The sequence below is a fragment of the Hyaena hyaena genome, unplaced genomic scaffold (assembly GCF_003009895.1).
Source record: "Hyaena hyaena isolate Hyena2069 unplaced genomic scaffold, ASM300989v1 scaffold_233, whole genome shotgun sequence".
Lineage (NCBI taxonomy): Eukaryota > Metazoa > Chordata > Mammalia > Carnivora > Hyaenidae > Hyaena > Hyaena hyaena.
Window position 1 is genome coordinate 1,807,963 of NW_024080866.1, and position 27,823 is coordinate 1,835,785.

Genomic DNA, 27,823 nt, shown 5'->3' on the forward strand with positions numbered 1-27,823 from the left:
GTACAGTGTAGGGACATCGGGTGGCTCCATTGGTTGAGTATCTGACTCTTGATTTCTGGTCATGAGTTCAGGGTCGTGGGATTGAGTCCCACCTCGGGCTCTGTACTGACAACTCAGGGTCTGGAGCCTGCTTCAGATTCTGGGTCTCCCTCTCTCTCTCTCTCTGCCCCTCCCCTGCTCATACTCTCTCTGTTTCTCTCAAAAATAAATAAATGTTAAAACAATTTTTTTAAAAAGAACGAACATACTAACTTGGGAAGATGTCCAAAGGTAAAGTAAAATAAGCAAGCTGAAAAAAAGTATGAAAAGCATGGTCCATTTTTATAAAATAGTGACTATTCTATACAGATCTATGCATTGAAAAGAAAATCTGGAAATAGGATAACCAACGTTTTCTCAGGAGGGGGATGAATTATGAAGGATTTTCACTTTCTGGGTCATAAATCTCTACGTTTCAGTTCTCATAATGAGCAAGTATTTCTTTTATAAATGGGAAAAGGAAAGAAAATGTAAAAAAAAAAATCTCTGTTGGCCTTCATCTGTCAATACCACAGAGTTCAATCAGCCAAAGGCTCTGATGGCTCAGGATGCTCCCCTGTGCCACCCTGTCTCCCTGCTTAGGCTCAAATCAAAATTGAGCAGACTCAGCACATGTCATGAGGTTGCTGTTAAACAGCAGCAAGTGAAGGCACTTGAATTTCCACAGTGTCAGTTACAAGGTTGGGGGGTCATGTTTCTCCTAAAACTCAAGTGAAATTGCCTTGGAATCTGTGGTTAAGGCCCACCAATGGCAGAATGGGGAGCAGACAGTCTCTCCAGCAGAATTCTGAAGTGAGGCTCGGAAATCAAGCCCTGCTGAGTTGCGGAATGGTTTCTCCTTAATGAAACCCAGAGGGTGGGGGGCAGGGGAGCAGTCACTGGCAATCTGAGAAGAAGGAATAAGCTGATCATAAAATTAAAAGGGAATGGGAAGTAAGAGAAACTGGCTACAAAGTGGGAAGGAAAGAAGCTCAAGTGTCTGCTGGTAGCTCCTGACGTATGTACTACAGAACTTACCAAATGATTCATGCCAGAGGCTGGATTTGATTCTAAATCTCCTCCAGCAGGTGAAATGACAGTTCCCCCTGACTGGAACATTCTCTTTCCACTTGACACTTCAGCAGTGGCCGAGCGTACTGATCAATATGCAACGGTCCTCTGATCCCAGGCCGGGAAAGGGCTTCTTGGGTGGGAGTGCAGATACTGTTTCGCCCACCTGGAGCCATTCCCTTCTTTACTAACAAAACCCCAATTTTCTTCCTCTGCCTGTTCTTGGCTGACCCCTCAGGGAACCAGGGCCCATCCCAGCCCTGGGAAGTGGATACTGATCAGTAAACCAATGCAACTGTCCTGGTTCCTGACATACCCCTAGCCAACGAGATGTAAGGGGAGATCAATGAGGGCAGTTCTATGCAGGTGTTGACTGGTCTTTAAAAGAGACACAGGACAGAAGTGTATCTTTTCCTGCTTATGGACTCTGTCAAATGTGATTTCAGGATACAAAGGATAATGGTAGCAATCTTTGGACTATGAGAGAACCATTTCACAAGGCAAGCCAAAGTGCTGAGGAAGGCAGAGCAGGAAACCAGAAGGAACTCAGGCCCTAAACAGATGACCACCAACCCAGGAACTGACCCACTTCTAGATGACTTGTAAGACAAGTGCCATCATTGTTAGGCTATTTTTGTCAGGATGTTCTATTACCTGTAGTCAAAACCATCCCAACAGATACAAGGCAGGACAAAAGGCACCCATATCATCTATGCATTCTCCAATGATTTGACTTCCAAGCATAACTGCACACCAGGATTACTAGGTAACAGGTACCCCACGGCCTGTGAGAGCAACTGGTTTTGCCTACCCAGAACTATACCTAATTTTTCTGGGGAGTTACTCTTTGCTTTCAAGGACTTCTTTCCCACTCCATGTGGCTGGAAGTGAGGAGAAAGGAGAACTTTAAACATAAATTCTGGTGCTCAATCTCAACCACCACCAACAACCAGGGTGGTCACATGGCCCAGGCAGAACTAATCTGAGTCCTTCCCCAAGACTGATGTAGGAATGTAGGAAAAAAGCCCCCTGACTGCCAGGACTACAGACTGAGAGAACCAGGAACTAATTGGTGGTGGTCCAATTTTCCTAGCATGTAGGGAGAGTCAGTCTACAGTACAAGACCAATACATGAATCAGAGACCTGAGGACACTGTTTGAACATATAGATCAAGCCATGCCTGAAACCCTGGGCATCCCATGTACCTGAGCCATAAAGTCTGTTATTGTGTAAGGGAGTTTGAGTTGGGAGTTTCTGTCATTTTCTTATAACTAGAAGCAACCTGACTAAAATAAACACTAACCTGCCCCACCCCTACAGCTTGAATGCTTCACTTTCTCTGGATAGTCTTTCCCAGGCCTCTCTCATTTCTACTTCCTTTTCTCTATAGCTCAACTTCCCACCTCTGAGCACACCAACCAACCATCCTCCAGCTAAGTGACAGGACCATTCTGAGTCATTCTTCAGAGCAGGCTTCAGAGGCAGCCTTACGCAGCCCCACCAGTGGGTGTGTGTACTGCTACCCACCACCACACCCCCCAGACCTCTGTCCCTCTTTCCCTTGCCTATCTCTGCCCTGATGCTACTTCCAAGGCTGTGGGTGCTATTTAGACCTGGAAAAGTAGGTCTAAGCATTCCACATTTTTTTCTTCTGAGAGAGAGAGACAGCACGAACAGGGGAGGGTCAGAGAGAGAGGGAGACACAAAATCCGAAACAAGCTCCAGGCTCTGAGCTAGCCGTCAGCACAGAGCCGAATGCGGGGCTCAAACCCATGAACTGAAAGATCATGACCTGAGCCAAAGCCGGACGCTTAACCGACTGAGCCACCCAGGCACCCCACATTCTACTTGATGACAATGCTCAGCATGTTCTCACATGCAAATAGGTGAGGCACTCCCCTCAAGGTCACTGAATTTGAGGTAGACAGCACAGGTGAGGCAAAACCATCAAGCAGAATTAATTACACATTAGTTACACATGTAGGTATATCTGTGGATATATCAAACATAAAATATGCGTTCTGTATGATAGCAAACGTGTAATCCTTGTAGAGGGTAACCACCCGGGGCCAGAGCAATGCCCACTCACCACAAGGGAGGTTCTCTGCAGCATCAGAAGAACGCTCTGAGAAATCCAGAAAGGCCTAACCTTAGTCTTACAAAACAGTTTCAAGAGGGGCAATATTCACACTCAACAGAGTCAGGGAACCTGGGTGGCTCAGTCAGTGGTTAAGTGTTTGACTCTTGATTTAGGCTCAGGTCATGATCTCACAAGTTCATTAGTTTGAGCCCCGCATGGGGTTCTGCCTCGGCGCTAATAGTAGAGAGTCTGCTTGGGATTTTTTCTCTCTCCCTCTCTCTCTGCCCCTCCCCAGCTCGTGCTTGCTCGCACATGTGTGCATGTGTGCTTTCACTCTTTCTCAAAATAAATAGACTTTTAAAAAATTAAAATTAAATTTTTTTTTTTTCCTAGGAGAGAGAGAGAGACAGCGTGAGCAGGGGAGGGTCAGAGAGAGAGGGAGACACAGACTCCGAAATAGGCTCCAGGCTCTGAGCTGGCAGTCAGCACAGAGCCTGACGCGGGGCTCGAACCCACGAACCGCAAGATCATGACCCATGCGAAAGTCGGACACTTAACTGACTAAGCCACCCAGGCGCCCCTAAAAAATTAAAATTAAATGAAATATTCTTCACCTAATAAAAGGAATTACTACAAGGCCTTACTAAACTGCATGGGCTCTGTTGCACTTAGAATAGGAGTTGATTTGTATATGATTTTACAGGTACTGTCAACTACATAAATCAAGGAGCCAGAGTTGAATTGAATTTTTTTGTTGTATAAGGTGACGAACACAAAGTAACTTTATTTGTATCACTATTATTGATTTTCTTTGTGGGAGAAAGATAATGGCATCAAATATTATCATATCAGCTGAGACAAGCATCTGATTCAGGGACAAGCAAGTTATTTCCTTCCTAACAGGGTTTTGTTGTCCAATGGCATCTTTATTCTCACTGCAAAAAAGACCAAGGTACTCACCTTCTCTATCCATGTAAAGTTTATCTCCTAAGAACATGCACATTATCCCATATATCCATTATATCATATCATACCCAAGGAAGTTCACAGTTGTATATTTTTATCTAATATACAACCTATATTTATATTTTTCCAATTGCCCTAAAAATGTCCTTTTTCCTCCCAATTCAGGATCCAATCAAGGATCAAAAGTGCATTAAAATTTTTTTAATGTTTCTTTTTTTCTAGAAAAAGAGAGAGAGAACAAATTGGGGAAGGGCAGAGAGGGAGGGAGGCAGAGGATCTGAAGCAGGCTCCATGCTGACAGCAGACAGCCCAATGTGGGGCTTGAACTCACAAACTGTGAGATTATAGCCTGAACCCAAGTCAGAGACATTTAACCAACTGAACTACCCAGGCGCCCCCCCTCCCCGCTTTAAAAAAATTTTTTTACTGAAAAGTGCATTTAAACTGTCATGGGTCCTTTAGTATAGCCCTTACCCCCTGCCCTTGTATTATCTTGCATAGCACTGACATTTTTGAAGAGTCCATAAAGTTGTCTTGTAAATTCCTATCAACTAGATTTGTCTGACTGTTTGCTCATGATTCAACGTAGGTGAAACATTTTTGGAAAAGTGCTACTCAGTTGATATTTTAATTATTATTTTCTAATATTTGTTTATTTTTGAGAGAGAGAGAGCACAAGTGGGGGAGAGACAAAGAGAGAGGGGGACGGAAGATCCAAAGCAGGCTCCATGCTGAGAGAAGAGAGCAAAAGCAGGGCTCAAATTCACAAACTGCGAGATCATGACCTGAGCCAAAGTCAGATGCTTAACTGACTGAGCCACGCAGGAGCCCTCCAGTTGATGTTTTACACTTCACACTGCCACACATAAGAAGGTAAATAAATAACAATTTGTTGCATTATTGGTATTGCTACATTTGAGCATTGGGTTAAGGTGATGTCCACCCATATCTTGTCATTGAAAATGTATTTTTCTCTGTAATAAGTAAGTAATCTGTGGAGGTCTCCTCTGAGTCCCTGAGACTATCTTGTTCTCCAACCAATCTTTTATCCAATGGTTTCAAGCAAATGTTGATAATCTGCCTAAATCAATGACCACATTAGTGGTGTAAAATGGTCACTAGTGATGTTTACTGTGTGGGTGAAATGAACCACTGCAGGTTAAATCTTATTTTTCCACTTACTTGCACTATTACTTCAGAACTATAAAGCAGAACTATTTCAGAAGTTCATCTGCTTGACTCTTCCTGACAATGATTCATAATACCCATTTTTACCTTTCTCTGATCTCTATCCACCCGAGCAGATACATTAAGTGGAAACAAACATATTAATGCACTATCTTAAGCAGTGGGCAGGGAATCACCTGTCTCTACAAGCAAGACCTAGTTTTTAGAGTCCCCTTTCCTACAGCAGATCAAACTCTCCATCAAGAAAAGTCTATTTTTCCAAAGACGGTTCTTTTTTTTTTTTCTTACTATTTATTTATTTTTGAGAGAGAGTGAGGTCAGAGGGTCCCAAGCAGGGCCTGAGCTGACAGCAACAAGACCAATGCAGGGCTCGAACTCACCAACCATGAGATCATCACCCAAGCCCAAGTCTGACTCAACAGACTGAGCCACCCAGTCGCCCTTCCTGGCACAACGTGAAAGATGCTGCAAACCACATTAGGACAGTACCAAATCACATGGTCCACTGCTTCAAGCAGCCTGCTCCCCCTGCTCCTGTGAATGTTACTTCTTCCTGGCTAACCATCCTTTAGAGCCCAAACATCATCCCCAGACCAGCTGCATGGAATCGCCTGGGAAGCTGATTAAGAAACAGATGCTTCAGTCTCACCTCTGACCAACTGAATCACAGCAATGCAGGGGGGTTGGGAATCAGTGTGTGGACACACTCCCTAGAGGATCCCATGAGCAGCCAGGTTTGGGATCCCTTGCTTAGAAAGGACCTGCTATAGCCTCCCAAAGGGGGAGTATCCTATAGGACACACAATGGTAGATAGTAGTTAAGGATCAGTCCTATTATGTGACAGGCACCCTGCCAACAACTCACCCCAGGGGTCTGGAACAAGGACAGATGAGTGCAGCCTAGAGGATCTATTGCACCCCCAATTTATAACCTACCCAAAGCTAGGGGGGAAAGTCAGATCTATGGTTATTGCAGAAGATGTACTTATTACAGAAGATGCCAGATCTATGGTTTCCAAATTTAGTCTCCACTAAAACACAGAAGCATCTGGGAACATCACCTGTAAAGACTGAGTCAGAGGTCTCCTGTAGGGTCTAGGAATGAGTGTTTGTAACAAGCTCTCTACGTGGCTCTGATGCAGGGGATCCAAAAACCACACTTTGAGAGACCCTGGCCTAGAGGCTGCTCATCTGTGGCAGTCAATGAGCAAATGGGTTGGATAGAGGTGTCTTGGCCTTCATCTGAAGGCTACTTACCAAACCCAAGAAACAAAATCTGAGGTTATATGGGAAATGTTTCTGAGCAATTAATTACCCACACAGAAACATTCAGATAATAAGAAACCCTTCATTTTTTTTTAATGTTTTTATTTATTTTTGAGAGAGAGAGACAATGTGAGCAGAGGAGGGCCAGAGAAAGAGGGGGATACAGAATCTGAAGCAGGCTCCAGGCTCTGAGCTAGCTGTCAGCACAGAGCCTGACACGGGGCTTGAACCCACGAACCATGAGATCATTACCTAAGCCGAAGTTGGATACTTAACTGACTGAGCCACACAGGCGTCCCGAAAACCTTCATAAAAGGTACTAAATTTTGCCCTAACATTTCATCCCAATGGAGGACAATAGGCATGCTGAGCTAAGAGCAGGAGACCAAGGTGCCAGCACAAAGTCCCCACTTCAGGTACCATGTTAGCAGTCTCTAGAGGGGCAGTAGGAGCACAGGACCTTCTCTGGAGGCCACTTGAATCATGGGAATCAAATGTTTCTGACTGTCAAGGTCCTGCCTGATTCCAGTTTCCCCTTCATACTCTGAGGGAGCAAACCCCTGGCAATTCTCTTTCTCTGCCACACCCTCTACTGTTAATCCAAGCCTTAACCAAGATTAACACATGAGCTTGTGACCCCAGAAATAGAGATGGCTAGGCCACTGGCAGCATGGAGCAAGGACTATGCTAATTATGGGAAATGGGACAGACAGAGAAAGAGCTAGTCAGCTTCATGCTGAGTTGGAATTTGGCTCACTGGGAATCAGAAGAATGACTGGCAGTCTGCAACAAGGGCTCAGGGCATTAGAACAGTGGCAGGAAACAATCTTTGACAAAGCAGAAAAGAATATTCCATGGGGAAAAAAAAACCAGTCTCTTCAGCAAATGGTCTTGAGAAAACTGGACAGTGGCATGCAGAAGAATGAACCTGGACCACTTTCTTACACCATACACAAAAATAAACTCAAGATGATAAAAGACTTAAATGTAAGATAGGAAACCATCAAAATCCTAGAGGAGAACCAACCACCTCTTTGACCTCAGCTGCAACAGCTTCTTACTAGACATGTCTCCAGAGGCAAGGGAAACAAAGGCAAAAATGAACTGCTGGGACCTATCTCATCAAGAGAAAAAGCTGCTGCACAGTAGAAGAAACAATCAATAAAACTAAAAGGCAACCAATGGAATGGGAGAAGATATTTGCAAATGACATATTGGATAATGGATTAGTATCCAAAATCTATAAAGAACTTATCAAACTCAACAACCAAAAAACAAATAATCCAGTGAAGAAATGGGCAAAAGACATGAACAGACACTTTTCCAAAGAAGATATCCAGATGGCTAATAGACACATGAAAAAATGCTCAACATCATTCATCATCAGGGAAATACAAATCAAAACCACAATGAAATACCACCTCACACCTGTCAGAATGGCTAAAATTAACTCAGGAAACAACAGATATTGCAGGAAAAGGGGAACACTTTTGCACTGCTGGTGGGAATGCAAACTGGTACAGCCACTCTGGCAAATAGTACGGAGGTTCCTCAAAAAATTAAATATAGAGCTACCCTATGACTCAGCAATTGCACTAGTAGGTATCCAAAGGATATAAAAATGCTGATTTGAAAGGGCACATGCACCTCAATGTTTATAGCAGCCAAATTATGGCTATTTACTATCAACAACAGCCAAATTATGGAAAGAGCCAAAATGTCCATCAACTGACTAATGGATAAAGATGTGGTATATGTATGTATGTATGTATACACACACACACACACACACAGACACACACACACACACACACAAAATGGAGTATTACTCAAAAAGAATGAAATCTTGCCATTGCAACGTGGACGGAACTAAGATGTATTATGCTAAGCAAAATAAGTCAGTCAGAGAAAGACAAATATGATTTCACTCATATGCAGAATTTAAGAAACAAGACGGATGAACTTAGGTGAAAGGAAGGAAAAATAAGATAAAAACAGAGAGGGAGGCAAATCATAAGAGACTTTTAAATACAGAGAACAAACTGAGGGTTGCTGGGTGGGGGGATGGGCTACATGGGTGATGGGCATTAAGGAGGGTACTTGTTGGGATGAGCACTGGGTATTATATATAGGTGATGAATCACTAAATTCTGCTCCTGAAACCACTATTATACTACATGTTAACTAGCTTGAATTTATATAAAACTGAAACTAAAAAAAAAAGAACTGTGGTAGGAACTCCCACTTGCTGCTGGAGGTCACAGCAGCACATCCTTCTCTTCCCTGGCCCAGATAGCTTTCCACCCAGGAAACACCAGACAAAACAAGCCACCTTCATAAAACAAATGGGATATGGTAGACCCAGGAAAGGTCACTCTACAGCTATCAAAATATACCTATGAGTTCCCAAAGCCAACCAGGCTTATGGCAAAAGAACCCCCACACCAGCCAGCTCGTGGCGCTCTTACCTGACTGGAACACGTATCTGGCCAAGCCCTGCATTAGCTCTGCTGGCCATGTTGGGGGGGCAGACTCCCCTGTTTCTCTCTTCAGACGAAATGTCAATTCAAAGCCAAAACCACTAGGTCCATCTGTTCCTGTAAATCTGAAAGGAATAAAAAGCAAATGTTTTTAGTTCAACTACCTTAGGAAAATAGTTTTTATTTTTTTTATTAAAAAAATTTTTTTAATGTTTTTATTTCTTTTTGAGACAGAGACAGAGCATGAGCTGGGGAGGGGCAGAGAGAGAAGGAGACACAGAATCTGAAACACGCTCCAGGCTCTGAGCTGTCAGCACAGAGCTCGATGCGGGGCTCGAACCCACGGACCGCAAGATCATGACCTGAGCCAAAGTCGGATGATTAACCGACTGAGACACCCAGGCGCCCTGGAAAACACTGTTTTTAAAGTTCATTAAAGTTCTCCCCTATTTTTGGTGGCCTCAGCATCCAAACCCCTTAATCAGAGGAATCTCCCTCAATAGCCTTTAAGGAGCCACAATACTAGTCTTCTTGCCCTCCGGCCAGCCCCGGTACATGGGTATGACCTTGTCTCAGCCAATCAAATTCCCCTGGTGGCACTCTAAATTATGAGTTCCACATTTTGTGACTCTGAAACATTCTACTATGTGATTAAGGCTCTATTACTAAAAATCTTCCTTACTCACACTCCTTATTCCTTTGAACTGTTAATAAGCACCTACTTAGTTTGCTAAGGGTACAATCCTACTGTATGCTCTGTGAGGACAAGATCCTTTCTCCACTCTCCTCTGTACCCTGCCCCACAAGGGTACAACCTTTGGGCTGGGCTGGCTGCTCTCCAAACTCAGCATTTGTGGCCACATCCCCAGGCAGATTCAATACTGGGAGGGCCTGTATTCTTCCTGAAACCCAGCAGCCCACATGCACTCATCAGTCGGCACATGCTCTTCCTGAAACCTGGCACCCTGTGTGTGCCCATCAATCACTGGAACATGGGAGGAAGCACGATTTGCTCCCCCTTCTCATCCCCAGGTGGCCAAGAATGATGACAGTTACTGCCTCTGCGGCCACACTCATCACAGTGACGATGAGGTGAGGATGATGAGCCTGTCTCTGACTGCTAGGAAACGCTCAGGAGCCCCAGGTCTTCAGGGAAGCCCCTGAAATGGACTTCTGACAGAGAGGAAAACAATGTATATGTGATAGTGAGGCCTGACTGGGGGGTGACATGCCCCCTTATGTGAGGGAAGAGTCCAGGGGAGAGATCCTGAGAGCTCAGGAGGCTTGCCAGCATGGGAAGGGTTAAAAGTGAAACTATGTTCATGATATAATTTTCAGTAATTATATCTTGTACAAACATGAGCCACAATGATTATACACATGTAAACTCCTCAGCAGACAAATACAAACCATAAACTAAGATGACAACCAGCACCTCCTTGCTAGACAAGTACCGGAACAGGCAGTCTGAGGCAAGAATTCTGAAGGGATGATGAGGATGCCCAACCCTGGAACTCCACGTGGCACCTTTCCTTCATCATCGGCCTCCTCAGCCTCAAGAGGCCAGGCCAGGAGGTCAGACAGAAAGAGATTCTAAAGTCTCCAAACCTCGGACACCTTGCTTGTATGCCTGGGTGAGCTCAGCCGTCCTGCTCTCGCTGCAACAGGGAGATCACCTCTGCAAAGCTACTGAAAAGGAAACTGTCCTTAAAGTTGTCATGGTTGTGCCTAATTATATCTAAAGGAGGTGTTCATGGTTTGCATTTCCTCTGGGTATCTAGCAATGTGGAAGACAGAATCCATTGTGAGGGTACACATGTAGAATTTCAGAGACCAGACTAGAAGTTGTCTGGCAGGACACTGTGTGAGCTGTTTTCTTCCCCTGATAAACTGTCAGGTTTGAGGGCAATTTGATGCAGGGGGACTGAGGGAATAGTTAAGCAAGCTGAGGCTGGAAAAGTCACCTCCCCGCGGCTGCAAGCGTGAGAGGTGTGTGAAAATCCGAGGTAAATGCAAGACTGACTCAGAGTTAAAACTCCACCAAAGGAGATGGGTCACTAGGCCAAAGGGAAGATTTCAAGAAGCCTCCAATTAGAAGCAGCTTTGTAAAATGTATTAGACCATTATTCCAGGGCTTTCATCTGGGGCCAAGAAAAATACATGATTTCTAACCACAAAAACTTGAGAAACAGACAAAAAGAACATGTTCCTGAGGCTGCGTGATGGGAAGAACCCTCAGATGCAGAGAGAAATCATATGCATCCAAGCAGCACCACCTCTCTAAGGAGGTTGTACGCGCGCGCGCATGCGCGCACACACACACACACGCATGTTGGGGTGTGCATGTGCGCACGTGCACATGTCCACCATCTGCCTGCACGCAGGATGCTTTCTGGGCCAGCTCCGTGGCGGGCAGGCCAGCCCTCACTTGGCTGGCTGCGAGGGACAGGCCCGGCCAGATGGCGTCCACCTGCGTTTGATTACCACCCACCAGGCTGGCTGGACGCAACCTCCAAACTCTGAAACATGCGTTTGGAATGGCCCAGCCTCAGGATAAACACACAACCTGGAGCCTGTCAGAAGGTCTCTTTTTCAAAGCAGACTGCCCAGGCAATAGCCAACTGACAAGGTCACTCAGTCTTTAAAGTCCCCTGGAGAGGCCCAGCTTGCTCTGGACTTCCTCACGTGAGGGCTTCTCCAACCAAACCGGTTTTGTCTGACCAGAGGATGAAGCCCCTCCTAGGGGTGGCTGTCTCTCACATCCTCTGAGAAGGAAAAGCAGGAGAGAAAACTGGCACGTGCTACAGGAGGGGGGAGTTGGGTCAGAGCAAAGAATGTTTCTAACACAGAATTCTGCTAAAGTACTAGCTGGTGGTAAAGAGGGCTGGTGGAATTTCTTCCTACAGAGATTTTAAAGGATTTTAAAGGAATACAATACAGACTCTCCCCAATCTGGTAGGAGGGGGCGAGGGGTTCTAACGGTCTTGATGCAGAAGGATGATTGAGACCGTTTCCAGCTGAAGAACTTTGGATCCTGCTCACTGAGGTCCCCCAGGGGAGAGGCTGGCTTTGGCCCAGCAGTTTGGCGAGCCTAAGAATGGATGTGGCAGCCTCAAGAGTAACACCAGCCTGTGCACAGAAAGAACCTGTACCTTTAATCCCAAACACAGCCGCCCCAAGCACCTGGACTAAGAAGGTATCAGTCAGCCTCCAAGAGGCCAGAATGACCACTAACACCAGGCAGAAGGTGAATGGGAAACCAGGAGACAATTTCTGGAGGAACCACAACAGCCGGGGTGGGCAGAAAAGAGCTGACCTAAAAGCTGGCATTTCACACTCAACACCATTAGTTAAGAGGGAAATTTACATCAAAACCACAGTGAGGTATCACTTCACAGCCTGTAGGAGGACTAAAATAAAAGACGAGAACGTGTGGACAAGTATGTGGAGAAACTGGAACTCTCACACACAGCTGGGGAGAAGGTAAAATGGCAGAGCTGCCTTGTAAAACATTTTGGCAGGTCCTCAAAAAGTTAAACATAGACTCACCATAGGACCCAGCAGCTCCACTCCTAGGTGTACACCCAAGAGACGGAAAATATAGGTTTACACTATACGTGTACATTAATGTTCACAGTGGCGTTATTCGTAATAGCCAAAAATTGGAAGTAGCCCAATGTCATCAATGGACAAACAAAATGTAATATGTTCATACAAAGGAATAAAGAAGATGATGTACTTATACAACATGGATGAACCCTGAAAATGTGATGCTAAGTGAATAAAGCCAGATACAAAAGCCACATAGTGTAAGATTCAACTTATATAGAATATCCAGAATAAACAAATCCAGAGACAGAAAGCAGATTAGTGGTTGCCAGGAGCTAGGGGGGAAGAGAGAATGGGGAGTGACTGCTAATGGGTAGTTTCTTTTTAGGATGATGGAAATGTTCTGGAATTAAATAGTGATGATGGTTGTACAACCTTATGAATATACTAAAAAAAACAACTAACTGTATACTTTAGAAGGATCAGTTTCATGGTAAGTGAATTATACCTAAGAAAAAGAAAAAAACTGGCATCTCAGGTTCATCTAAGTGCTAGAGGAGGCAAGGCAACCACACCAAGTAAGCTGGGTTTACCTGACTCTACCTATTAATAACTGCTATGATTAACTGAATGACTGTTAAGTTCGAGGCCCTGGACTAAGCACTTTTCTTATAGCATTTAATTTTCCAAGACTCACCCACTGCTATCTTCATTTTAACTAACATGAGAAAAAGACACTAGAGAGAGTTTAAGTAATATTCCCTATGTCACACAGCAAGCGATAGAGCTTGGACTTGAAGTCTGCCTGACTCCAAAGTCCATCTTCTTATTACTATGTGACCTCAGCGGGACATTTAACCTCTCTGTACCTCACTGTCCTCATCCATAAAATGGGGATAATAAAACAGTCACTATATCAGAGTTGCTATGAGGATTAAATATTAGAAAATGCCTGGAGTATGTAAGCATTACATTACTTAATGCTAAGTAAGAGGAGCCAGTCACAAAAGACCACATACTGGGGCATGTGGGTGGCTCAGTTGGTTTAGCATCTGACTTCGGCTAAGATCATGATCTCATGGTTCCTGAGTTAGAACCCCACGCATTGGGCTCGCTGTCAGTGCAGAGCCTGCTTCAAATCCTCTGTCCCCCCTCTGTCCCTGCCCCACCTGCATTCTCTATCTCGAAAATAAATAAACATTAAAAAAAATTTTTTTAAAGACAACATATTGGGGCACCTGGGTGGCTCAGCCCATTAAGCATCTGACTTCGGCTCAGGTCATGATCTCACGATTTGGGAGTTTGAGCCCCGCATCGGGCTCTGTGCTGACAGCTAGCTCAGAGCCTGGAGCCTGTTTCAGATTCTGTGTCTCCCTCTCTCTCTCTGACCCTCCTCTGCTCACGCTGTCTCTCTCTCAAAAATAAATAAAAACATTCAAATTTTAAAAAAAGACAACATATTATATGATTCCATTAATATATGACAAACGGTATAACTTGTAACATATAATATAAATTATGTATATATTATATAAAGTGTCCACAATAGGCAAATCTGCAGAGACAGAAAGCAGATTAGTGACTATGCAGGGCCAGGGGACCGAGGACAAATGTGGAGTGTCTGCTAATGGCTATGGGATTGCTTTTTAGGGTGAAGAAAAAGTTCTAAAATTAGATAATGATGATGGTTACATAACTCTGTGAATGTACTAACAACCCCTAAATTATACACATTAAGTGGGTGAACTGTAGGATATGTAAATTATATCTCAATAAAGCTGTTCTTAAAAATTGAGAGGAAAAAGAAAAGATTGATGGTAAAATAAAATCACAAACTATAGATACATAGAGATAGGTACAGATATATCTGCTGTAAGCATACAAGGAGATGTTCAACCTCACTCATAAGAGAAATGCAACTTAAATACAAATTAAAACAAGAGACATGATTCTCATCTATCAGGTTGGCAAAAATTAAAAAGTAGGAAATCATTCTATTGGTGAGGCTGTGGGAAAGAAGTATTCTCTACACTGCTGGTGGGAATACAAGTTAGTACAACCGTTTTGGAGCACCAGGTAGCAATACCTAACAAAATTACACATATTTTACCTTTTCTGAGAGAGAGAGAGAGAGGGTGCAAGTGAGCGAGGGTGAAGAGAGAGAGAGGGAGAGAGAGAATCCCATGAGGGGCAGAGAGAGAGAAGCAAGGCTCGTGCTCACCCAATGCAGGACTTGAACTCATGAACCTTGAGATCATGACCTGAGCCAAAGTCAGATGCCTAACCCACTGAGCCACCCAGGTGCCCTATATTTTACCTTTTGACCCAGTAATCCCACTCCTAAGAATCTGTAATTGCAAAATATTAGATATAATCCAACTGCCTATTCATAGGAGAGTGGTTCAAAGAGGGTTATGCAGCTATGAGGAAGAGCTAACAAATTGATATGGATACTGTCAAGTAAAAAAAAAAAAAAGCACTACAGTATACTATCTGTTGAGGAAGAAAGAGGGGGAAGATAGGAAAATATACATATATCTGCTCATTTGTGCAAAAAGCAACACAGGAATGATAAATCAGAAACTAGTAAGATTGGCTGCCTACAGGAAGTAGGCAGGGACTAGGTGGAAAGGACTGCAGGGCAGGGAGCAGGGACACTTCTCTGAATATCTGTCTTGATGTACAATAGGTGCTCAATGAAGATGAAAAGAATGAGCTAACAGACTCATGCAGCAACCCTTTCCATCCAGTCTGACCCCAGAGGAAGTGACCGCAGCTGGTCTCGAGATCCCCTGATACCCAGTAGAAATGCTCTGGCAATCCTACGGTGTAGCTGACAACAAGCCTTACCCCTCTCACGTCACAAATGTGACCACCCACCTATCTTTTCACGATGTGTTTGCCCACTGCCAGCCCACAGCTCAGGATGTTGCAACATACCTGGGCTGCACAGAAACACTCTAGGCATTGTATAATTACACTCAGCTGGGCTCCAGGCAGAAGAAGTGTGCTGCAGGGGAAGGGTAGGCTGTTAGCCAGCCCAAGCATCCGGGGTCCTTTTACTCCTCTCCAAAAAGCAGCAAACACCCACCAACCATCAAAAGACAATTAGTCAGTAAGAGTCATCATATGATGTGATCTACTGCTCTGTCGAGCAGTTTAAATTCCAGAACACCAAGTAGGAGCCCTGGTCAGTGTGCCCAGAAACAAATGTGGAGAGGCCAGGAAACAGGAAGTGTATCTGGCAACTTCCCTCATCCTTCTGGCCATCTCTGGCCTCCCATGATCTGGCAACGCTCTAGCTCTTGACCTAGTTACTAAAAAGACTTCATCATGGGCCCCAGGACTCCGGTGTTGCTGAAATAAGGTGACCAACTTGTCCTTGTTTTCCCAGTGCTTCCCTGGCTTTAGAATCGAACACCTCATGTCCTGGGAAAGCCATTAATCTTGGGCAAATTGGGACAATCACCCAACATTGAAGTGTCATTATCTGACCCACACAAAGCAAAATTTTGCGAATTAGAAAGCACTTAGTATGCATCAAGAACCACCAAAATGTCAGCAGTGCAGAAACAGTCTTTGGAGCCAGGGGACCTAAGTTCAAGTCCTGGCTCTGCTACTTCCTGGCTGGAGGGCAAATCACTTATCCTCTCTGTGCCTCAGTTTCTTCATCTGTAAGAATGGGGATATGAAGAATAACCCCTAAGGTAAACTACAGAGTATAGATAAAAATGATGTGTCAGTGTAGGTTCACCAATTGTAACAAGCATACCATTCTGGTACTGGATGCTGACAGTGGAGGAGGCTGTGCATGTGTGAGGGTAGAGGGTATATGGGAACTCTACTTGCACCCAATTTTGCTGTGAACCTAAAACTGTTCTAAAAAATAAAGTCTATTTTTTTAATGGAGATATGCTTGTATTCTCTCTTGCTCAAAAATAAACATTAAAAAGAGAGAGACAGAGCGTGAGTGGGGAGGGGCAGAGAGAGGGAGACATAGAATCCGAAGCAGGCTTCAGGCTCTGAGCTGTCAGCACAGAAGCGAGGTTCGATCCCACGAACCGTGAGATTGTGACCCAACCCAAAGTGGACACTTAACCGCCTGAGTCACCCAGGTAAAAATATTTTTAGGGGTAGCTATCATATGGCAACTACTTAAATGAGTTAATATATATGAAACACTCAAAACAGTGCCTGGAACATAGCAGGTACTGTCTTAAATGTCAGCAATTATCTATAGTAGTTCTCAGTTCTGGAAATTCACCCTAAGAAGATAATCTTGTATTTGGAAAAAGTCTTTTGCATAAATATATTCCGTGGTATTTATAATAGGAAAGAATTTAGAAACAGTCTAAATGTTCTACAAGCAGAGGTATTCTAAGTTCTGATGCATCGTGTCTGGTGCACGACCACACAGTCACCAAAAATGAGAGTTTTGAAAACAGAAGGACTAATCTCTGAGCTTTGAGAAGCCAGGGGCTTTACACCTCTACCTGGTGAGAGAAGGCAAGATTATGTCAGAACCCCACTCTAAAGCCTCTATTGTTTGCTGTTCATCTACTGTTAACTATAGAATAAAAGTATAAATAAAGTGGTCCTGAAACTTTATGTCTGGAAGTCTTGTGAGTTGCTGGTGGAAATATAAAATAGTGCAGCTGAAAAACGGTATGGTGGTTCCTCAAAAAAATAAACATAGATTTATCATGTGATTCAGCAACTCCACTTCTGGGTATAACTCAATAGAGATGAAAGCAAGGACTTAAACAGATACATGTATACCAATTTCATAGCAGCATTATTCACAATAGCCAAAAGGTGAAAACAACCCAGATGTCCACCCACGGGTGAGTGGATAAACAAAATATGGTATATTCACACAATGGAATAGTATTCAACCTTAAAAAGGAAGGAAACTCTGACACAGGCTACAACATGGATAAACCTTGAAAACATTATGCTAAGTGATATAAGCTAGACACAAAAAGAAAATGTATGATTCCAGTAATATGAGGTACCCAGAGTAGCCAAATTCATAAACACATAAAATGACATGGTGGTTGCCACATCTCCATAAAAAATGGAGATAAGAGTAACTAGAATAGGGGTGGGGAGAGGGGGGAATGTGAGTTACTATTTAATGAATGCAGAGCTTCAGCTGCGAAGATGAAAAAGTTCTGGAAAGGGATGGTGGTGATGACTGCATAACAATGTGAATGTATTTAACTCCACAGAACTGTACATCTACAAATGGTTAAAATGGTAAATACATATTTCACTACAAATGGTCATGAAAAAGCATGAAGCAAAATTTAATACAAAGTGTAGTGCAAAATAGTTGTGCAGGGCCACCTGGGTGGCTCAGTCGATTGAGTGTCTGACTTCAGCTCAGGTCATGATCTCATGGGTCTTGAGTTCAAGCTGCACATCAGACTCGCTGCTGACAGTGAAGAGCCCGCTTCTGATCTTCTGTCCCCTCCTCTCTGCCCTTCCCCTGCTTATGCTCTCTCAAAAATAAATAAACATTAAAAATACATATATTTGCGGGGCTCCTGGGTGGCTCGATCAGTTAAGCAAACGACTTGGGCTCAGGTCATGATCTCTTAGTTTGTGAGTCTGAGCCCTGCATCAGGCTCTGTGCTGAAAGCTCTGAACCTGGAGATTGCTTTGGATTCTGTGCCTCTCTTTCTCTTTGCCTCTCCCCTGCTCACACTGTCTCTCTCTCAAAAATAAACAAACATTAAAAAACGTTTTTAAATAGGTATATTTATGCATACACATACAATGCAAAAATACATAAAACATGTATGTATGTATGTTTGTGAAAAAGAAAAAATACAATAAGATTATTATAGTGGCTATCACAGTGCCATTTTTCTCTTTTAAAGTCTTTGTATTTTCCACATTTTCTGCTGCTTATAATCTCTGGTCTAGACTGTAAATCCCCCAACGACAGAGCTGTGTCATATCACTACTGTATCTGACACACTTCTCACAGAATCTGTTGGCTAAGTGTATATATTGGACATTCATGATATGACAGGAGAGGTCCATGGGCAGTGCCCCCTTTCCCTCGTGGTGGCTTGGATCTGAAGCAAGGAATGCTTGGCCAGCTAAGGCTGCTGTCAAGGCTCCAGCTTGAGAAGGTGGTACCTCTAAAGTCAGGTCTAGGAACTGTGGCTCAGTCTCAAGCTCAATATTGTCAAAAGAAAAGGAAGAGTAGGCTATTTACCTTGGGAAACATAGGGCACAAGAGGCCAGTCCAGTCCAATTCCAGAACCAGGAGTGATGTGACGTCATTCCCTACAAAAGCTCCTGTTGTCTCTTCTTCCCCATTCCTCTTCCCTACTCCCTTGTTGGTCTTCCCTTCTCACCAGCCCTTCTTGGAAATTAAGCTTAGTTCCCACCCTCTCTGTGTTGGACATTCTTTCCCAGAAGAATGGAGCCTTTAGGTCCTATTCTGGGAACAGACCTACAGATCTTTTCCTTTGATGGCTTCCCTCCAAGAGTACATACACCCCCCCATGCGTGTCTCTAACAGGCAGAGAGCAAAGCCTAGCCTTAGCCCTGGCTGGACACAGAGATTATAGAAAGACCTCAGTCGAAGACCTCCAGGAGCTCTGGGGCTCTACAAGGAGACTGCCTGCCTCTCCACCTCTGCCTCCCAGAGCAGGCCAAGTAAGTTCAAGGACCACTCATCCAAACTCTGGCACTTTCTTAGGGCGCGAAGTTTCTCAAAGTCAGTTTGCTCCAAAGCCCTCAGTGCTGTCCCAAACTTCATGATGCCCTGGAATTAGTCACTGCTCTGTCCCTTATACACACGCAGAGAATAAAGATTTGCCTGGCAAATAGAGGGCACCATTGGAAAGCACTTCCTGGTGCATGGTCTTCACCTGTCCTCTAGGGGGTTTTGTAGGTGATAAAAGAAGGACAGAAGCCAAAGCCCCACTTCCTGCAGTTTCTGCCATCTCCTTACCACACAGTCTCTGCAGGTAGCCACACAAAGTGGCTTCAGGCACCATGCCTCTGTTGAGGATTCCCAAATCTATCCCCAAACAAAAGACCACACCCAGACACCCCAAACTCAATATATGCAAATCTGAACTCAGTATCTGCCCAAACCTGATCCTTCTCCATCTTTCCCTAACTGAAAGAGAGTACTACTATGGTAGCCTATAAAATGGCTCCCCAAAGATGTCCACATTCTCATCCCTGGAACCTGTATATGTTACCTTACATGGCAAAAGGGACTTTGCAGATATGATTAAATTAAGGATCTTGAGATGGGGAGATTATTCTGGATTACATAGGTGAGCTCAATCTAACTGCGTGAGTCCTTCAAAGCGAAGGTGAAAGGTAGAAGATGTGGAAGAATAGGCAGACAGGGGTGGTATGAGGACTTGGCCTGCCCTTCCTAGCCTTGAAGATGGAAGAAGGAACATGAACCAAGGAATCAACGTGGCTTCTGGAAGATGGAAAAGAAAAAGAAAAAACAAAAAACGGATTCTCCCTTCAGCCTCCAGAATGGAATGCAGCCCAGCTGACATCTTGATTTTAACCTAGTGAGACCCATGTCAGACTTCTGACCTTCACAGCTATGAGATCATAAATGTGTGTAGGTTTAAACCACCAGTAATAGGAAACTAATACAGCCACCAAGCCAGAATCCTGAGTTTCATCCTCCAGTCCTGCCTCATTCCTCTGCGTAGCCAGGCAGGCAGTCACCAAGTTGTCAACTCTTCCTCCTCCCTCCTCAGCAGCTCCAATCAATCTTCTTGCCTCCATCCTAGCTGCCATACTATGGGTTGGCCTCCTGCATTCTTCCCCTGGATGTCTATTAACATTCTTCCTTACTGATCTGCTTCTTGCCCTCCTTAGTTATTTGCTCTGACATTCCTAAAGGGAATATATCTCTTCCCTGCTTAAAAATCCTCCAAAGTTCACTCCAATAAACCTTCAGGAGAAAGTCCAGACTTCTCCCCAAATCTCACAATGACCTGGGTCCCATCCACCTCTTCTGCCAAACGCTTTAAGTACCAAGCCTAATGCATGGAGTGGCAGATGTATGGATACCCTAATGACCTCCTTGCCTCCAAGACTCCACATAGGTTGTTCCCTTTTTCTCTGCCCTCTGCCAACCTTCAGGAAGGATCAGGTATTAATTATGTTGTCTGCACCCAGTGTCTGAGCTGAATATTTTCTATTTGGCCTTCCAGATCCATCCAGATTATAGCTGAGGACCATGAGCTACAAATCATAGGCTTATAAATATAAATCTATATCTATAATGGATCTTGAGGTGGCCCCTGTGATCTCTGCCTCCTGGTGCTCATGCCTTTGCGAATCCCCTCTCCCTGAATGACAACAGGACCTGTGACCTGCTTCTAACCAACAGAATATGGCCAGGTGATGGGTTATCACGCCCATGAGGATGTTACATTATATAAGACCATGTTTTGCTGGCAGTTGCTATCTCTGACGCTAGCTTTAAAGAAGCTTCCGTGACCCTTATAGCTACAAGAAAAGGTATTCTGCCAACAACTTGAGGGAGTTTGGAAGTAGATCATTCCCCAGTGGAGCCTCAGGTGAGAATCCAACCCAGCTGACACTGTGACTGCAGCCTTGTGAAATCTGAAACACTGAGCTATGCTACACCTGGACTCCTGACCCAAAGGAGACGTGAGGTAATGTGTATTGTCGTAAGCTGCTAAGTTTATGGTAATTTGTTACGCATGGAAAACCAATATACTCACCTTGCTCTATCTTGTAAAGCTGACCTGTGTGGGGCTCCTAAGCCCTCCAGCTTCCAACTGGGTTCAGCCAGTGGGAGCTCTTAACAGGAAATTAAGAGGGAGGGAGGAGAGAGAGGCCAGGGCTTACTCTTGCAAGACTGCCTAGGGCTGGCAATCCCCCTCGATGGAAGGTCACTGCTAAAGATCACTCTGAAGAGGGACACCCTACACAACTCTTTCCTTGTAGGTTCTCACATCTCAATCCCTCCTTTGGTCCCTTCAGCACTAGGAGAGTGGCAACCAAGCCAATGACTATAAACTTACACAATAAAGAATTACTATTTTCTTAGTTCACAAATGTGGATCGACTTTTCATATTAGAATTCATTTTCCCTATTATGAAAAGAGTAGAACTATAATATATTACAAAAAAGGAAATTATATATGGTACTTTACTTGACCATTGCTTTCTTGTAGGACAGGCGGTTGCTTCCAAAGCTGCACTCTTTTGTGCTTTGGCAAACATCTTGATGCATGTCACTTGCTTGCTTTTTTTTCCCTCAAATAACCTATATTGGGGGAAATCCATATGATTTCCTTGGGTTTAGGAGTCCCAGAATAAGAGACTTCAGAAGCTGATCTATGAGCAATAAGGAAAGAGGGCATGATGCCTAGGATCCAGGTGTGTGCGTGCGTGTGTGTCCAAGACTGTATCATGTGATCATGTGTAGCTAACTTCATCCACCCTTTCGTGTAGGGTCACCAAACTGGTAGGTCAAGAAAATGGCCACAGGTGTCAGGAAGCGTTTCTGACATTGACCTGCCTTTCTGCTCCTAGGTCCATACCATTACCAACACTGCACTGTGACACCCAGCCAACCCCCATGTCCCAAACACATCCCCCACCTCATACCATGATTACTGCTGACCTCTCACCCTGGAAGGCCCTTCTAGTCCAGCCTTATCTTCCCAAGTCCTCTTGTCAAAGCCCTTCTCAATTACCATGTCTTTAAGTAAAACTATGCTTTTTTTTCCCCCACACTATGTTCTCTCAAACATGTTTTGTCTCTAATACACTTCTCTGTGTGGTCTCTCTTATATTTTAAGGAAGGGTCTTTCCCATTACACTGTGGAGTCCTGCCATTCTTCTACCTCTTTGTAGCCCCCAAAGTGACACACACTGAACACAGATAAATGCTGGGTACTTAGTAGGTGTCAAAAGATATTAGATGACTGACTACTGGTGACATGCACATACTAAAACTAAACAAATGTTTACCAACTAGATTGAATCTGAGAAAAGAGGCAAAGTTTTATAAGATTTAGAATGGTAGGTAAGGGGTAAGGAGGGAAATGCCAGCCTTAGGTTATGGGCGGAAGGGCTTAGGCAGAGTGGTAAACCTGCCAGCAGTGATCAGGAAGTGAGGAAATGAGGAAAGCAGACCTCAGAAAGTCTTAGTCTTGGTCTCCCTGGACCCTTTGGAGATCCCAGGCTAGACTTAGGGTGAAAATTACACAAAATTATACTACCCTAGCATCCAATAAGATGCCAGAGAGGAGTCGAGCAATGTGGGCAACGACACAGGCAGAGGAGGTCGCCCGAGCTAACACAAGCCCGGTCCACCACTCCCTAGCTGCCACATGGGCAAGTTAAGTTCCACATGCCCCCATTTCCCCAGCTATTAAATTGGGATAAGGATACTTGCCTCAAAGCGCAGATAGAAGGCTTAAAATGGGATGGCCCAGTGTCTGGCACCTGGCCAGCACCCCCCACCACCACCAGAGGCTAGTGTTCATCCTTCGTGTGCTTAGTGCTCACTAGACACCATCAGGCTCTGTGCATTATTCCTCTCTTAAAACATCAGCAGATGACTCCAAGCTACCAACTTCTAGGCTCTGGAGTTTAATCAGCCTTCAAGGGCTGCCCATGTCTTCCAGTTTTGCCCAACTTCCCAATCTTGGACCTAAACATTTGCAAAGGTGATGTTTTATTTTTGAACAATTCACATTTACATATACTTCATTGGCTGTTCTAAAACCGTGTTTGGGGACTACACAAATATACTGGGCAGTGAAACTTTGTAAAATTCTTTTGAAATATGTTTTTATGGTCATATTTTGGCATACCTAAGATTTTTTTTAATGTTTATTTTATTCTTGAAAGAGAGACAGAGTGTGAGCAGAGTAGGAGCAGAAGGAGAGAGAGACACAGAGTCTAAGGCAGGCTCCAGCCTCTGAGCTGTCAGCACAGAGCCCAATGCAGGGCTCGAATGCTATGATTTTTTTAAAAAACTTCCAGCTATGGGGCGCCTGGGTGGCTCAGTCAGTTGAGCATCCAACTTCGGCTCAGGTCATGATCACACAGTTCATGAGTTCGAGCCCTACATCAGGCTCTGTGCTGACAGCTAAGAGCCTAGAGCTTGCTTCAGATTCTGTGTCTCCCTCTCTCTCTGCCCCTCCCCTGCTTGCACTCTGTCTGTCTGTCTGTCTGCCTCTCTCTCTCTCTCTCACTGAAAAATAAACATTTAAAAAAACTACCAGATATATTATGGTAATTTTTTATAATCGTAAGAAAAGATAGGGAGGAAGGGAAAAGGGTAGAGGGAGGAAGGAGGGAAGGAAGGTAGGAAGGAAGGAACGAAGAACGAAGGAACAAAGGGAAAAAGAACACCCACCAAGACTGCATTCTCACACTGAGCTGGGAATCTGATGAGGTCACGGTGCAGGGCAGCTGCCTCTGAGTTTTAACTCTGAGTAGTAGATGCTCTTTCCACTACACGGCACCCAGATTCATGGAATGCATTTGCCTCACTCAAGTAGATGTTTCCTGAGATCCTTTGCTGGGAGCCAAGGACCACATTCCCAAAGCATTCCTCAAGTTTAAAAACAGTAGCTCACAGGACTGATTCAGCTGAGAATCCAGCTGAGCTCACCTGGCTCTCGACACTTAGGGCATTTAACTCCATCCCAGGCTTTCAGTGAGCAAAGAGCTTCCCCGGACTGAGATATCGAGTCTAAGAAAAACACCAGGCAGTTCAAACATACAAGCTTCCAGTTACAAGCTAAGTCCCAGGGCTGTAATGTACAACATGATGTCTGCAGTTAACACTGCTATATAGTAGATTAAAAAAAAATTTTTTTTAAGTAGGCTCCACGCCCAAAATGGGGCTTAAACTCATGACCTTGAGATCAAGAATCACATGCTCTTGGTGCGCCCAGGTGGCTCTGTCGGTTAAGCATCTGACTTCAGCTCAAGTCATGATCTCATGGTGGGTTTGAGCCTCGCATTGGGCTCTGTGCTGACAGCTTAGAGCCTGGAGCCTGCTTCAGATTCTGTGTTTCCCTGTCTCTCTGCCCCTCCCCGTTCTCTCTCTCTCTCTCAAAGTAAATAAATATTTTTAAAAAACTTAAAAAGGAAAAAAAAGAGTCACATGCTCTAACCAAATGAGCCAGCCAGGCGCCTCAATTTGAAAGTCGCCAAGAGAATAAATCCTAAGAGATCTTATCTCACGTGCGCGCTCGTGTGCGCGTGCACACACACACACACACACACACACACACATTTTTTCTTTCTTTTTTTTAATCCATATAAGATGATGGATGTTAACTTACTGCGGTAATCATATCATAAAATATGTAAGTGAAGTCATTATACTATATACCCTAAACATATATGATTGCTATATGTCAACTATATCTCCATTGAACTGGAAAAAATTTTTATGGTTATTAGTTTATTTATTTTGAGAGAGAGAAACAGCAGTCATGTGGGGGGAGAAGGGCAGAGAGAACAGGAAAGAGAGAATCCTAAGCAGGCTCCACACTCAGCACAGAGCCCAATGTGGGGCTCGATCTCATGAACTATGGGACCACGACCTGAGCCAAAATGAAGAATCAGAAACTCAGCTAAGACACCCAGGCACCCCAGGAAAAAATTGTTTTGATTAAAATAATTTTACAAAAGGAAAAACACCAAGCCAAAAGCAGCACCTTTTCTGCAAGGTGGTGGAGGCTCAGAATTTAGCCTCCCTTAGTGGAGACCTACTATACCTTCTCCCTTCTACTCCCAACTACCAGCAAAAAAAACAAAACATCAGTCCCCAAGGTGGGGCACCAAGCCAGCTGATGCTATATAAGAATTCTGGGCCAATGGGGCACCTGGGTGGCTCAGTCGGTTAAGCATCTGACTTCGGCTCAGGGCATGATCTCACAGTTTGTGGGTTCGGGCCCCACGTCAGGCTCTGTGCTGACAGCTTAGAGCCTGGAGCCTGTCTTCAGATTCTGTGACTCCCTCTCTCTCTGACCCTCCCCTGCTCACGCTGTCTCTCTCTTTCAAAAATAAATTTTAAAAAACATTAAAAAAAAAAAAAAGAATTCTGGGCCAACGAAAAGCATAGTGTTTGGGTTTTTTTGACATCGTTGTAATAGCTCCCACTCTTGGCTTTGGCTTCAACATCTGTACGAAACCTTTTTAAAATTAAGAATAGATGGGGGGGGGTGCCTAGGTGGCTCAGCTAGTTGAGTGTCCAACTCTTTTTAATGTTTATTTATTTTTCAGAGAGAGAGAAAGAGAGAGAGAGAAACAGAGAGAGTGAAAGCCAGGGAAAGGCAGAGAGAGGAGACACAGCATCTGAAGAAGGCTCTAGGCTTTGAGGTATCAACACAGAGCCTGATGTGGGGCTCAAACTCATGAACTGTGAGATCATGACCTGAGTCAAAGTCAGACACTTAACTGAGTGAGCCACCCAGGTGCTGTTAAGCGTCCAACTCTTGATTTCGGCTCAGGTCATGATCTCATGATTCATGAGATCAAGCCCCAAGTTGGGCTCCAAGCTAAGCATGGAGCCTGCTTGGGATTCTCTCTCCATCTCTCTCTGCCCCTCCCTGCTCATTCTCATTCTCTCTCTCTCTCTCAAAGTAAATAAACATTTTTTAAAAATAAGAAAAGATGGGGCGCCTAGCTGGCTCAGTCAGTAGAGCACGCAGCTCTTGATCTCTGGGTCATGAGTTTGAGACCCATGTCGGGTGTAGAGATTGCTTAAATAAATAAACGAAGAAGGAGGAGGAGGAGGACGACGATGTGAGGGAAGGGAGTGAGAGGAGACAGGCTAGACCAACTGTGGTAAGACCAGTCTGATATGGGAAGCAAGATGCCACCTGCATATAGGTGTACAGCTTGGGGCTTCTTACAGATCCAAGGGCCAGAACAATCTGCCCAAGGGCCCTTTGTCCACCCACTATCCTCCAGGACCCTGGGAAGCCAGCCGACCCAGAAGATCAAGACATCTGAAAGAGGATAATGGGAAGAAACAAATCTTTTCAGCATCTCAGTTCCCCAAGGGCAAGGATTGTACTTTTTGTATGTTCTGTACATGGGTACATCATGTCACAGCTGAGCAAATGCTAAATGGTAATCATAGTCCCATTGCCATCCAAAGAGATAATAAGGCTGAGACATTCAACAACAAGCAAGATAAGAGAGTATTAAAAAAGCAATGAGCCTTCCTCTCAGTCACTATCAAAATGACTTAATGGCATTTCCTTTGAGCCACTTTTGCTGCTGTTTCCTTTTTAGGAAAATAAAACACATCACTTGACTCTGTTCCCATGCCTTCATACTGGTGCTGAGGTCCCACACGACTGGAAAAGTTTCCTAAAACCATACTCCTGCTTCCTCCCATCACCTCATCCCTTGGCTTCCCTCGAGTCAACAGATAATTTGTTGAATGTCACATTCTTTACATTGCCTTCAAACTCGCCAGCCTCATCTTGCTCCACTGTCCTTCTCTCTTACCAACTCCCAGACATACTGACTTTTTTTCCCCCGTTCCTTGAACACCTCAAAGTCCCTCCTGCCTCAGGGCCTTTGCTCTAGCTATTTTCACAGCCTACGATTTTTACATGGTTGAGTGACCAGAGTACTGTACAACTCTGAGGAGCACCAATTGCACAGAATAATATGAATGGTGCCCAAGGACTTGTATAATGTGACAGCCCTGGTTGCCACTTTGTCATCAAGTTCAAATGTTTTATCTTCAGGGAAGTCATCCTTGGTTCCCTACTAAATGTACCCTCTCCACCCACCTCAACTCCTACTTCCACCCATGTACTCCCTAGCACATCATTCCTGCTGTATTTTCTTTTTAAAAAAATTTTTTTAAATGTTTTATTTATTTCTGAGAGAGAGACAGACAGCATGAGCAGCGGAGGGTCAGAGAGAGAGGGAGACACAGAATCTGAAGCAGTTTCCAGGCTCTGAGCTAGCTGTCAGCACAGAGCCCGACGCGGGGCCCGAACCCACCAACTGTGAGATCATGACCTGAGCCAAAGTTGGATGCTCAACCAACTGAGCCACCCAGGCGCCCCTCCTGCTGTATTTTCAACACAGCACCAGCACTATCTAAAACTATACATACCTTTTACATGTTTCTCTTATAAGAATGTAAGACCCATGAGCATAGAAACTTTACCCCCA

At 44.3% G+C, this 27,823-nt stretch overlaps 1 protein-coding gene across 3 annotated transcripts in view; it reads right to left on the minus strand.

Annotated features, from left to right (window-relative positions):
- Nucleotides 1-27,823, minus strand: part of SUFU (SUFU negative regulator of hedgehog signaling) — a 114,024-nt gene that overhangs the window by 67,143 nt on the left and 19,058 nt on the right. For all 3 annotated transcript variants that reach the window (XR_005530475.1, XM_039243984.1, XM_039243983.1), the window contains exon 3: nucleotides 9,059-9,195. Coding sequence is in view for 2 of the 3 variants with exons in the window: in XM_039243984.1 (XP_039099915.1) it covers nucleotides 9,059-9,195 (137 nt within the window). In the remaining variant the exon portion in view is untranslated. The remainder of the gene's footprint in view (nucleotides 1-9,058; nucleotides 9,196-27,823) is intronic.